This window comes from Scardinius erythrophthalmus, assembly GCF_964197995.2.
Source record: "Scardinius erythrophthalmus genome assembly, chromosome: 10".
NCBI lineage: Eukaryota > Metazoa > Chordata > Actinopteri > Cypriniformes > Leuciscidae > Scardinius > Scardinius erythrophthalmus.
This window is the reverse complement of record NC_138230.1, coordinates 30044412-30058987: the sequence shown is the minus strand read 5'-3', so window position 1 is coordinate 30058987 and position 14576 is coordinate 30044412. Positions and strand designations below refer to the sequence as shown.

At 37.5% G+C, this 14576-nt stretch overlaps 1 protein-coding gene across 1 annotated transcript in view; it reads right to left on the bottom strand.

Moving 5' to 3' along the window:
- ctdp1 (CTD (carboxy-terminal domain, RNA polymerase II, polypeptide A) phosphatase, subunit 1) overlaps positions 1–14576 on the bottom strand; it is a 112060-nt gene that overhangs the window by 39805 nt on the left and 57679 nt on the right. Inside the window, exon 12 of the mRNA XM_081377545.1 lies at positions 6723–6937. Coding sequence (XP_081233671.1) covers positions 6723–6937 — 215 coding nt within the window. The remainder of the gene's footprint in view (positions 1–6722; positions 6938–14576) is intronic.

Sequence of the window (14576 nt, the reverse complement as noted above, 5' to 3'; positions counted from 1 at the left end):
CAAGCTAAATTTCATGGCAAAAAAAGTTTACAAATGGCAGAGAACGCAATAAACAACAAAAGGAAATCAAGATTACAGGAAAACAAGACCGCATGCCATGTGTTATTACTGATTTTGCAGTTTAGGGTACTTGACTCGAAATATGACATGAGTGAACGGTCAGCCTATGTAACAGCAGCTGCGGTGTATTGTTTATCACTTGATTATGCTGTTCACGTCTCCGTCTGTTGATATTATTTTAATGACCATCATATAAGCAGTGGCTTTAGTGCCCACACACTGATCAGCAGAGAGCCCTACAACTCAACAGTCAAACCTTCTTGACTCTCTACAGCCACCAATGACGTAAATCAAATCATCTCAACCGCACAGGGCAGTGAGTGGAGACTGATTGCAATTGCAGGAGCTCTGAAGATGCAGAGGAGGAGATGTGAAGGAGAGCGCAGAGGTGGATACAATTAGTTATGCTTCATTCTTTTAAAAATTGGTTGTTTCTCAATGCGAAAAACGGACTTGCATTCTTGTGGAGATTGGTCTTGCCAGGTTGCTTTGAAAGAACAAACTCAGAAGCACGCAAGGACACAGAACGCATCAACTGATCGTCCGAGCACATTAGAATCAGCGGCCTACGAACAAATACAACATAACATCACAAACAAATGTCATAACCTATTAAAACATTTTTTCATATTAATTTAAAACTTTATATTTTACTGTGTGTATTTGTGAAAATGAGGTTGTATGCTTTGTCAATGTTAATATTCTTTTAAATATGCCAATAAAAATACTGCAGGACTTCTCCAAGTCTTTATCAAATTATGCACACACACACACACACACGCACGCACGCACGTCATAGACCTAAGTTAGTCTGGGGGTAAGGTGTCTAATTTTTTTGGTCTAAATTAAGTCAGTCTTTATTTTTGTGAAACAGTCTAACTTGCATTAGACTAGTCTATGAGCAAATTTTAGACTTGTCTAACACTATAGACTGGTCTAAAATAGCTTTGTGAAACCGGCCCCTGAACTAAAGGGGGATGACTAACAACAAAGTCATGAGGCTGCGTAAACAACACTATGCAAAAACAATTTAAAAAAAATTATAACACTATTATTGACGACTCATCAACATTGAATACTGATGACTCGTCTTTTTTGCATAGCAATTTTTGTCAGACAAATTGATATTTAGAATGAAAATGTCCCTTACCCTACTACCACCAGCCATGATACTGAAAACTGTTTAGCTGTCATAACACTCATGGCTTAATTTCTTTTGCCAGACATCAATTGGTTGCAATATAAGTAGCTGGAATAATTCATTTTGAAAGGGACTTTATTGCTTTTGTCTAAGGATACAAGATATACTCCATATGTACCACATTTGTTATCAGTCAACACTAGAGATCAGTATTAGCTGATATTGGACAGATTTAAAATTGCATAAAATACTGATAATTTCATAACTCTGTTAAACGTAATCTTTAATTAGATTTAGCAAATCTAATTTTATATCTATTTGTCACCATGTACATTAAAAGTTAAAATGCCTTAATTCTCTTAATTGTTTGTAAAATTCATTAAGACAAATTAGGGTAGAATTTTATTATCCGCCATTTATCAGTTACTGGACAACATAATAAATATTTAAATCAGGCTTATAGGTCTCAGACACATTTTTCATATCATGCTTTCCTACTTTTGTCCATGTTTAAACAGGAAAAAGGAGAGAAAACTGTGCTCGTCAAACATTTTAATGCGATGAAAAATATATATATATTAAAAAAAAAAATACTCAAAAATTGCAAGTGAATTTGAATTAAATACATCAAATTAAACAAGAGAGAAAAACTGAAATAGTATATTCTTGTAAAAGAGATTATACTCCAATAATCGTTTTAAGCTCTAGGGAGCATATAGCTGTCGATTATCAAATACAATGATTATGACTCATATCTTACTTCGTAAAAAAGAACAGGAATTGAAACTGATTTCTTATTAGATACATCCTACAGGCCCAGTGACTGGAAAACAACTGAAAAACAACAACAAAAATTATCACAGGAACACAAATTATGCGCATATTCTGAGAATAAATAATTCATAAACAGGATTTGATTATCTCCAAAAGTGCCGTTTGTCTTGGCGGGAAAAGGCGCTATTTACGGAAGCTAACCTTTGGCCGCCGGGCAGAGGAATCAGTCTCAGGTGGGCTCTGTGTTTGAGATAAGCGGTTTTGCCCATCTCTATTATTCAAAAAGCCTGCAGCTGCCAGTGGTTCTTCTTCCATAACCACTGAGCATTTTCTCTGCCAGTAAAACAGATGCTTGAGTCGAGACTGGTGGGACATTCAGAGGAACAACAGGAGTGATTGTGACTATCTGATGACCTTATCTACGTTTGGCAGTAACTTCAGTTTTTGCTCAACATGGCAAAGGCCAGTTCATAACTGCGGTCCACAAGACAGACAGATGTTATCGCTCAATCAGTATGAAGCTAGACGATTACCATCGCAGAGAAAAGACAGGCTTGAATTTTGCCACCAAAAAACATGATTATTTATGATACACTGCAGTAAAAAAGCTGTAAAGGTGCATAAAACACAAGAGAGACACAAAAACCAATTACATACACGAGCATGACTGAAATATAAAAGCTGTGACAGAGGATATAAAGCGAGTTAGATTTTTCTCATTAAAGGTATGGAAACAAGCAATGTGAACACTCTCTAGACATCTCCTTTTACGTTCCACAATAAAAAGTCATTCAGATTTGGAACGACATGAGGGTTAGAAAATAATGCCATAACTGTTGTTTTTGGGTGCTAAAAACTACTGTCCAATACACACTGAAACGGAAACTAAAACTGAAAGAACTTCACGAAAATCCGTCAAAATAAAAGTTAGGTTTAACTTAAGAAATTATGACAAAAATATCTCACTACTGTATAAAATGTATTTCTCAAAGTGATAATAATAATATTATTATTTCTAAGGAATATCATACAACCAAGATATTTTTTCATCCATGTTTTAAACTTACACAGTTCTGTTGTGTGCAAAATGCAATGTTTTGTTGTAAATTAATGGTTATATTTTCATTTGTTTACATTTTAAAAGCTTGATTAAATTGTTAAAGTTTACATGAATTTAAATTAAATCATAAAACACAGCATCTCGAACAATAAAATGGAAAATTCAGAACTTAGTGAAAAATAAAATGGATTTCATGGGGCCATTAATTAAAAGAAACAAACAAGTTGTTTACATTCATTCTCAAGGTCTAACAAATATGTGGAAAGCATTCCTTCCCCATTAATAGTAAATTAATATCTTGATACATTTTGATATCGAATGATTTTGAAAAAAAAATTTGTGATAATATTTTTAACCATATCACCCAGCCCTAGACTAAAGTTAGAGAGTTGTGAGTTGAACTGCAACTAAATTCATAGTCATTGTGATTTTAATACTTTTTCCTCCTAACCCGGCAGTATCTATCAGTATCTACATTTTTTATTCACAAAGAAAATGTGCTATTCACTCCATTTATTGAATGTGAATAATGAGCTTGCTTCATGGAGGGAAAAGATTTAAAATCAGACTTTAATGAAAATTACATTTCTCCATCACGAAGCAACGAACACAAAGAGTTTAGATATGGAGTGTTTCCATGGCATCAAATCCTGCTACAGCGACCATTTCCTGCCAATTTTAAGGAAATTGGCAGGCCAACTTATTAGAACACTGTGGTCTGACAAACTTTATACTGCTCCCAAGTGAAACTAATGGCAATTAAGGCAAATGTATGTGCTTTCTCTGAAAGTTGAAACCGAGGGGTTCTCCGAGTTGAAACTTTTTAAAAAGTTAATGTAATTATGATAAAGGCAAGACTAAATTGTATGGAGTAGGAGGATGTTGCACACAAATGCTGTCTCCCCTGTTACACAATACATACATAACAGAGCAAAAGAGCTTTGCTAATGGTGGAAAGAGTTGCTGTCATTCAGCCTTTCATTTCCATCCTAATGAACAGACACATGGCTAATAGCTAATGATTTATATATCATCTTTACAGGGCCGCTTGAAGGTATTTGGGGGCCCCAAGCAAAATGGACATGGAGGCCCCCCCAAAAAAAACATATAATAATATGTAACCATATTCCATCCGTTCGAAAAAAAAGTTGCACTAACTGTTACAAGCAGCATTTGCCTTCAGGCAGGTAGCTAACATAAACATATTTTTTTCTAGCCTATGGTAGGCTGCCTACTGCTGCAAAATTACACTATTTGTACAAGACAAGTGGAGCTATTTTATCCAGTGTAATTTATCACTTACCACTAGGGGTGTAACAAAATTCACGGTTCGGTTCAATACGGTACACTTGTGTTACGGTTTGGTACGTTTTCGATACAGCAAAAAGAAAGAAATGCCAGAGAAATTTCCTTGATTTATTTATTTTTCTTCTTTTTTTTTTTTTATTAAAACTAACATCATAAAATATGATTATTATTTTTTTTACTTTGAGCAATTCTGGAGCTATAATTGACTCTTCTTAGGAGCATATAAAACAAAACAGCTCCTTGGAAAAAATTAAATGTAATATTGTAGTAGTTATAAACAAATGTTTATTTTAGTTCAGATTAACATTTGAGGGCATTGTATTCATAATGTCAAAATAAAACCAACGTAATATTACTTGAAGGCATTATAGCCTACTATTCCTGCCAAACTATGTTAATGTTTCTCACTAGATCTCGCAGCGATGTTATTACTTCTGTGGCGAATTCAAATGCTTTCTTTACCGGATCTCTTATTAGCGCTGTGTAGTAACAGTGTCGCATGATCACGATCGACTAGCGCTGCACTGGTCCAAACTGATAAACAACGGTCCGTCAACCACACAATAACGAGCAGTTTCGTTCCGCTTGCATTACGTTTGCCATTTGATATTGGGCAATGTTGTGGTCGCGCCGGCGTCTCTACATTATGAGCGCGCTTGCCACTTGCAACCCGCCTATATTTGAAATAACGAAATTTTGGTCGGCAGGAAAAATGGTCCAACGAACCGTTCGGTTTGAAAATGCGTACCGAAAACCGAACCGAAAGCCTCGTACCGAACGGTTCAATACGAATACGTGTATCGTTACACCCCTACTTACCACTATCTTGTTTTTTCTTTCCTCATCTTCCTTTCTCTTCATTCTTTTCTGGCTTCCTGAAGCATAATTCTGCTTCATGATGACTGTCGAGGAGTTTTTTGTATTTTGCCGGCAGCAGAGATCGCGTGGTTGGCTGGCTGCTGTCAGCGACTACTGAGAGGGGCCCCCTTGAGGGGGATCCCGATAACAGTGTCATTGCACTTTACTGCATTGACTATCAAAGGGGTGCTCACACAGTTTGTCGTTGCATTTTATTCTTAACCAGTCGTTGTCTTGGGGCCCCAGGCCAGCTCGGGGCCCCAAGCAATTGCTTGGTTTGCCTGCCTTGTCGCGACGGGCCTGCATCTTTATGTACATCAGTTGTCACTTTAAATCAAGGCCAAGACACTGTGGTGAGAAACCAATCCAAATGCAATGCACTGACGGACCAAGCTGTATCATAATTCATAACAGGAAATGTGTGATGTAAAAATAAACTTTAACACTGACGAACTCGACTGCAAAATGGATTACTGTAGGCAAATACAAGCTAATGTTCAATGACAAATGAAAAAAAAAAAAAAAAGTGCTGCAGATGTAACTGAGTGTTGCAAACATCTGGTGCCAAAACCCCAAAATCCAAGTCCAAGTTTTCTTTAACTTGTTCAACCTGACTTGAGAAGCAAAATTTACAACTCCAAAACAAATAATGGGTTTGTCATTGAGAAAGCAATAAGTACAAAAACCTTTACCATTTTCTGATTTAACTGAAATGTTTCTCAATGGAAATGGCAAAAAAGGAAGAACAGGAGGGAAACACAGCTGAGAAAACCAGGTTCTTCTGAGAAGCTGTAATCACTGGATGCAGGACATCCTGAAGCCAAACAGACAGTCTGAGACACTTAAATAATGTATTTTTCTCCTTCACTCATCTCATTGTTCACTGCTCTGAACTCCTAACGATTACACTACTGCATTCATTCAGTTGACACAGGCGGTAGATACAACGCTGTGGGCTCTGAGTCACTGCTAATGACTGCTGGAGAGCGGAGAAACCAGATAAAGTAGGACAGGTCTAATATTCCAGTGGAAAATTGGTTGCAGTATGAGCCATATGATAAAAGACTAGCAAGCTTTCCTGTCCGTTTAGCTCCTCCAGACAAGAGCAGGCCGGCCCAGAAAGCAGCTCCTCACACATGCTGATCTGACAACATCCTGCCGACTACACTAATGTCGGACAGAAGTCTGGGCAGCGGGTGGGGCATTTGTGCTTGGACAGGAGGATGTAAGAGGACGTGACCCCACCTTCTGCTAGATATCTGCTTCCAGACATTGCCATGACAACTGGCAGTGCTATTTGCTGAAGACAGTGGTAATTTCGGGAGTACAAGGGCCTGCTGGAGATCGGGCACAGCAGTGTGTTGCTAATCAACTCTCACACCACTGAAGCAAGAGGTTTAAAGCTCAATTACAGAGACCAATTTTGTGTGTATTATAGGTGCTATTATACAGTATGTTTGAGTTTTGCCAATTTGAAAACAAAAATCAAGTTTCCCTTTACTAGTACTGGAGATTTATTACCTTAACATGTTCCCTGTTACAGAGACGTCTTCTCTGGTTGATGTTTGGGCAGTTTCCTCAACAACAGTGGCAAGTGGCGAAACGTGATCTGATGAAGCCTTCTGCTTACTCATGGGGGGCCTCTCTTCCTCATCCTCCTCCTCTGCCTCCATCCTTTCCTCTTTCCCTTTTCCATCGCTTTCATTGTCACTCTCCTCCCCGAGCATATCATCCACCTGCCCAAAAGAGGAGTTCAATGCACAATTAAAGGATCTGTTTATACAACAGAGCTAGACAAGGTTTGCCATATGACAAATTAAGTTATGCTGCACATTTATTTTATTTATATACTGGCAAAAAGTCAATTTAGCTCAAGACCATTTTTGTTCTATCCAATACATACTTAAATAAGGTGTTTTTATTGCTTCCAAATCTTCAAGACTTCTACTGTATGTAAAACAGCCTCGTTGCATGTGAAATAAGTAACACATAACAATAAGCCTCTTTAAAAAAAAAGCCACATTACATTGTGAGAGAATTTTTTAAAAAAGATTACCAGAAATTAAGCACAAAGACTATACGTAGAAAAGATTTATACCCCACCATCCAGAGAGAGAGAGAGAGAGAGAGAGACGTCAAAAAGATTATTATATATATGTAATATAAATTAAAGAATTTGGTCCAAATTTAAGATAAATTTCAACTTTCAACTTACACAAATTAAGGTGAAATTAAGAAATGTACACATCTTTTTCTTTTACTACCTTAGTCATTCACAGAAATTAGTGTTAAATAAAAAAATTTAAAAACCTATTCTTTCACTTTTCTGGGTCAAAAATAGTGTTGCTTTCGTCAACGAAAATTATGACGAAATATTGTCGTCAACGAACCGTTATCACCTGACGAAAACGAGACGAGACGTAAATGCTGGTCATGTGACGATGACTAAAATAAACGTTTAATGCAATATTGTTAACGAATAAAAACGAGACTAAATATGATTTACAAAATAAAAACTATGCTAAAATGTCTCTTCATTTTCGTTGACCAAAACGAGACGAGACGAAATGTTATAACGTCACGACGAATTGTGCGTGAACCCATAGCTTTGTCGGCTTTAAATTCTGGTTTGCGATCTGGTCACCCGATTATCAGCGAATTTAACAATATTACTCCATTAGTTATTCCATTAAAATGTCTCATTGATATATTTGACACATTCATAATCATTACTTTTGCCGGTTCTTTGTGACAGCTGTTATGTGCGTTATTGGCAGCGTCTCTGGTTACATGAACGCGTCACCGCATCAGCACCAAAACATGGAGATTTTATTTTAGAGAATAATCGCACAACCTATTCGATATTCTATAATTAAATAAACTAATCGAATATCCAAAAATCGTGACTCATCCCTGCATGGAATCTCTTTCTTTTCCCAAATCTTCACTCACGTCTCACTCATTTTCTAAAGGGATTATAAACGTGTCTTCATTGGTTTGCTTTTAATTAGGGCCTATTATATTCGTATTCTTTACTGTGGTAAAGTAGAAAAACACTGTAGGACAGATAGCCTACTTTTGTACTTGCATGTCAAATTCTTTTTAACACAGTTTGTGCTTGTTATATTAGACATAGGGCGCGTCAAGTTTAGTGGTAAAGCCCGTTTCACACGCACGGATGATTTTTAGTTTCACTTTCTCTGGCAGCGCAATCTCAAACATAGCCTAAATATCTCGCCCTTGTGGAGGATAAAATTCGCTCTTCAGACCAATTAAGTTGAAAACACGAAGATATCATAAAGAGATTGATGGTCTTTCCTGCTCGTGTCCCACATCCCTCTCAAAGCGCAGAGTGGTAGGCTATATCACGCGTCTTTGTGCGGAAATATAAAACAAGTTTTTATTTTTTTAAATAACCCCCCAACCACCACCGGTAGTTGGTCCATTACCGCGGTCCTAAATATACTAAATATAATAAGATAATCTTGTTTGAAATTCTATATTGACTGGGTTAAATAGAATTGCATTACTAAAAAGAGACTAAAATACAATTTTCATTGACTAAAACTAGACTAAAATGTCATCAGTTTTCGTTGACTAAAACTAGACTAAAATGTCATCAGTTTTCGTTGACTAAAACTTGACTAGACTAAAAAGAGTATGAACGTGACTAAAACTAATAAAAACTAAAACGACAGCCTGACACAAAGACTAGACTAAAACTAAAATTAAAACAGGCCGCCAAAAACAACACTAGTCAAAAATGACAGTGAACAGCCATAGTTTGAACATTTTTAAACAGCCTAAGAGGGTTAGCCTTGAACTTCTATCCTTCTAAAAAGTGATTTAACATGTTAATGTGGGATTTCGCAAGTTAATATTTATATCAGATAGTTAAGCCACTTAGTTTGGTCTGGGGTTTTGACCTACGAAAGTAACGATGCGTGTTCATAATAGATAGAACTCTTCCAAAAAATGTATTTGTCATGATATTACCCCTTTAACGTGTATGAATGTTAGCACTCAAGTGTTTAGCCTTGGTCTGAGCTTTTACTGATACATGTTAGTGCTTTCATAAAGGCAGACCAGGGGGCTCAGATCACCCCAATTATTCTTAGCAAGAGTTGTTAGACAGGCACTGGCAAAAATGATCAGCAACTTCACATACGACTGATCTCTCAGCTAGCCCAGTGTAATTGCTCTCTCCTCCTCACACACACACACACATCATTTCTCCCCTTCCTTTTATTATTAGAGTGAATGGAGCATCTGAAAAAGCCTGACGGGAATATGCCGAACCCCCATACACAGGTTATAAATGAGCTCAAGGAAGGGTGCTTAAAAAAATAGGTCCACAGAACTTTTTCCAGTTTAATTTGACAGATAAGCATAATGAGGGGGGAAACATTTAATTAAAAGTAGATTTTTTTTGTGAGGAGTGTTATCTAGAAGCATCTTAGTAGATGGAACAATCCTCAGGCACCCATGGGATGCAATTATGAACGGCACAATACCATATCTAAAAAGTGAATTAAAGTCATACTTAACAGCAAATTCTAACGTTGAAGGAGTCATTTACTTTGCCTTTTCTTCATCAGACGAAAGGTCAAGGGCAGGATTATTGCACCGATCACTAATACTTTATATGATAAATTCTAATAACTAATAGCATACACAAATTACAGATTTAGTGCATTCATATTTTGTTCAAACTAGAGAATTGTCAAATGCCTGGTATAAATTGGTATAAATCTCTCTCTCTCTCTGTTTCTCTCTCTCTCGTCAACACAAAATGGTATTATTTGCCACTAATTTGTATTTGTGTGACAAAAAAACAATTAAGGATTGGACTTAATGGATTATATCCATTGACTGGATAGTGACATATAAGCGACACTGCTCACTTCCGAGGAGACTTTTTGAACAGAACATGGAAATTGAAGGTTAAATTCACCCACAAGAGAATCTCAACATGTCCAAATGTTAATGTTTTTTTTTTTTTCAAACATTTGTTAATGCCATTAACATTGCATTAATGTTAACTAGCTTTAAAATTACTGAATAACACACTGGCATGAATTAAAAAACCCCGTATCAATCCACGACCAGTACTAAAACTGGCTATTGGTTTACATTATTTATTCCACCTAGGTTACGTCAGCCAAGAAGCATAATTATTTTAGAGGTGGTGCATGTTATTACATCTCAAATGTGCCCCAACAATTCATGCATAATAAGAACAGCAATGTGTATTAAATAGGCAGAAATAAATAGGCTGAATTTTGATTTCATGTTTAATTTAACTTACTACCACCACTGTTAAACCTCTTCAGCTGAACTTAGTTCATAATATACGATATCCCAGCAGACAAGCACATTCAAAAGAGATTTCTAAAGCTCACTCAATCAATCAGAAGTCAAATGACATTTAAACACTGCCCCTACTCTATTTGCATGGCTTCTCAGTTCTCACTATAATGGGTGTCGTAAAATACGGGTATTTGACGATAACCTTGATTTTTAAAAACTGAAATATTGAGATCATGTTAATGCTACACATATGCTATTGTAAATAATTTAGCACCATTAACTATCTGGTTGACACTCTAATATAACAGATAACGGTATTGCACCTTAACGCTGTTTCTCACCTCGTTATAAACCGGAAAATAGAAGACAGTGTGTGTAGCTACTACTGCCGAATACTGCTGGATAACATGTAATAAAAATCTGATATCGTGACAGCCCTACTTCTCGCTACTTACTAATACATAAATCAACCACAGTCCACATACACTAAAAACAAGAATAGCATCCAAATAAAGCAAAAGCCAGTGATCAAATAGATCAGCACCTCTAAAGTGACCTAGTGCTGCAGTAATGCAAAGCCAAAAATAAGCGAGGAAAGTGATAGGGCAAACAGATGGAGCAAAGAGAGAGGCAATTCCCCAAAAGCCCCATCACACAGATGCACAATCATTAGCTTGTTAACACAGCATTTTGCTGGCTTCACCACGGCATGAAATGTGGTATAAATGCACTGTGATTCTCTCTGAAGGGTGCTAAGGCAGTTTGTTTCTCAATATTGAGGTCTAATCTGACAACAGATTTGTGCCAACACATACGGCATAAAACATACTACTTGCATTAGTCATAAAAAAAAAATAAAATAAAAAAAAAAAACGTTACATAGAAGATTTGGATTTAAACACTGGCTCTAGGCTGCCATTACCAGAACATATTTAGGTGAGGCACCCACATATTTGGGGGCATTATATTAAAACGTTTCATCACAGTATAATTACACAAAGATGCATGACTCTATAAAGATTAGGGTCATAGCCTTTCAGAAAACCTCATTATACAAATACAAACAAATAATCTTTTTTTAAATGCATATGCTTCCACCTTTGCTTTGTTGGAACATTATGACTTAGCAGATTCCGGTAAGCCATGGTCTACATAAACAGGTGTAAAATCATAAATTGTACACAGAAACACAGTATCAGGGTGCTAGTAGCTTCAACTTTTGGGTCAGTAAGCCTAACAGCAGACATTTATCAATCAAAGTAACTGGGAAACAGTATTACATGTCCTTGCTAGGGAGCCTTATATGTTGGCAAAGTATGAAATCAAAGCCTTTCACTTTGTATGGGCCACAAAACAAACTCTGTCAGCGTCATTCACAAGTCAATAAAAGCAGAGACCCACCAAGTCAATGAAATGTCCCCAATTCACTGTCAGGCAGAGAGGTATTGGGGATGTGGTGGTGTTTGCCAAGGGAGCTTTTTTAATATTTCAAAATTTACTTTCAGACACTAGACTCTGACAAGAGTGCAATCAAACATAGATCTGTAAAGTTAAAAACCTCACTTATATTACATGTCTTTTCCACCTTGAGTTTGGTCTTTGATAAAAATGTCTCACAGTGACAGAATAGCAATGATAATCTTGTTCTTGGGATGGAAAAGCAGAATAAAAACATAAGCTCACATTAATGCTGTCATAATTTCTAGTGGGAACGGTTATTAATTACTCAAATTTGTCTCAATGAGCTAGTTTATATGATGATAGGCTTGCACAAATCAAACTACATTTCCCATGATTCTCTGAGACAGTTCACAAAGGGTAAAATAGATAAAGCTCTTCTCAATATTGCAAAGTACTAAAAGTCAGGCTTTGTTATTAAGTTAAAAAGGGAAAAAATTGGCACATTTGGAAACGTCATATTTCATTCTAACAAAAACCATATTATAATTACAATTACAAACCACTTCATAATTACAACATCCGTGTTTGTAAGCATGAACTTCCCAGAAGGATGTCGGCATCTTTTAAAAACACTAATGAGATGTTGAGGGAACAGGAAGCTCTCCAGCACACTGTGGATTTCTCTCTCATTTTCAGCTCAGCAAGGAGTCAAGCACTGATATATTAAAAAAGGTAATTCAATTACATGTCTCATCACTCTTTCTGGGTAAATGCATTACATGCTGTCTGCGACTGTGTGAAGTTTAAGGCGGCGGCTTCAGAGGGCCACCAGAATCAGCACAGCTCCATGCTGACACATGGCTGGAGTAAAGTTGGTATATTTGAGATCGCTGCTGTGCTTCTCAGCCGAGGTCACACTCAAAGACTCTGCTCAGATGTGGCCACGGCAAAGCCCTTAGTAAAAAATTAAGTAAAAATAAGAAATATCCCAGCAATTAGCACATTTGCTCCTTGTCAAGCTGTGATCTTTAGTGCTTGCTTTAGATGTTTGCGAGTGTAATGTGATGGGGATGAGGGTCGGCACCTCCAAATCTGAATCCATGGTTCTCGGATGGAAAAGGGTGGACTGCCAACCTTGAGTAGGGAGTGAGTTGCTTTCCTGAGGTGAGGAGGTTTTGTTCACGAGTTCACAAAGACAGGTCAGGGAATGATGTCGATAGGAAAATCAGTGCAGTATGTAGAAGATGAAGAGGGAGATAAGACTGAGGGCAAAGCTCTCAATTAACCATTCAATGCATGTTCCGACACTCACTTGTTGTCATAAACTTTGGGTAGTGACTGAAAGAACAAGATTGCTGGTACAAGCCTCACCAAAAGGAGTCTGGACTAGGACACAAGGTGCGAAGCTCTGACAGACGGGAGTGACTTCGAGAAGAATCGCCACTTCTCTGTGTCAAAAGGAGCCAGTTGAAGTGGTTTTTTTTTTGGGGGGGGGGGGGGGCATTCTGGATGGCTTTCTGGGGAGGTGTTCCCAGCCTGTCCAATTGGGAAGAGACCCAGGAGCAGACCCAGGATGCACTGGAGAGATTACATTTCATAACTGGCCAGGGAACATTTTGGGATCCCCAATTAGGAGCTGTAGGAATTTGCAAGGGAAAGAACATGTGGGCAGGCCTACTTAGCTTGCTGCCACCACAACTCAGTCCCAGATAAGCAGCAGAAGAATGAATGAATGCTAAGCTGTGGTGTTTGTGTAGGAAATCCAGGTTCGATTCTTGTCCATGTTGAATTCTGGGGTCTTTTTCTCTTCCTGTCACCAAGATTTAACACTTGTAATCATAAATATATGGCAACATGTGACCATATGACACAGGCTTCATGCCTGTCAGCATGTCGGATGAGGGGTGCCTAATTAGTATGAGCATATAACACTAGCTATTAAGGGGTGAAAAAAAGTTCATAAGTACGTTTTTGTACTGCCTTATAACTCGTATATTCCAATTGAGTTTGACTCTGAAAAAAGGTCTGGATGAGACTGACAAGGGTGTCTGGCAAGACAGCAACTTAAAATTTCCAAAACTAGTGGAAGACCAGTGCATGACTACCCTCACTTCCATATGCACATATCTTGCAGAAAACAAATTAGTGAAGACATTTCTTTGCCCAGAGCATGAGGGCATAAAGGCTTAAAATGAATGCGGTGCAAAGTGTCAAATAGGGGGCCATGCAGATTTGCCTGCCAAAGCCTCGCGTCCAAATAACTGTCACCCCCACTAATTTGGAATGGAATTTTTTATAATATGGCAGCTGTCTGGGAGAAAACATGAAGGTTGACTGGGAGAGTTTCACAAAGTGCCGCTGGAGAGGAAAAAGCATTTGGACACATTACATTATTCATAACCTATAAGGTAAAAGATATTGCATGAACTCAGTCATGCTATGTAAAGTTCCCCAACACCAAATGTTAAAAGTCACCTCAAGGCTGAAGTCGAGCTGACTTACTGTACAGCCCATCACAGCACAGATGAATTATTTATTACAGCTCCAGTGAAATATACAGCACATATTTGGTAATATCTCAGGTTCCTCTGAGTCCACACAGCAGTTTCTCACTATAAAAGACGAACACCAAGAGCTTGAAAGAAGTCTCAGGAGAGAGAATAT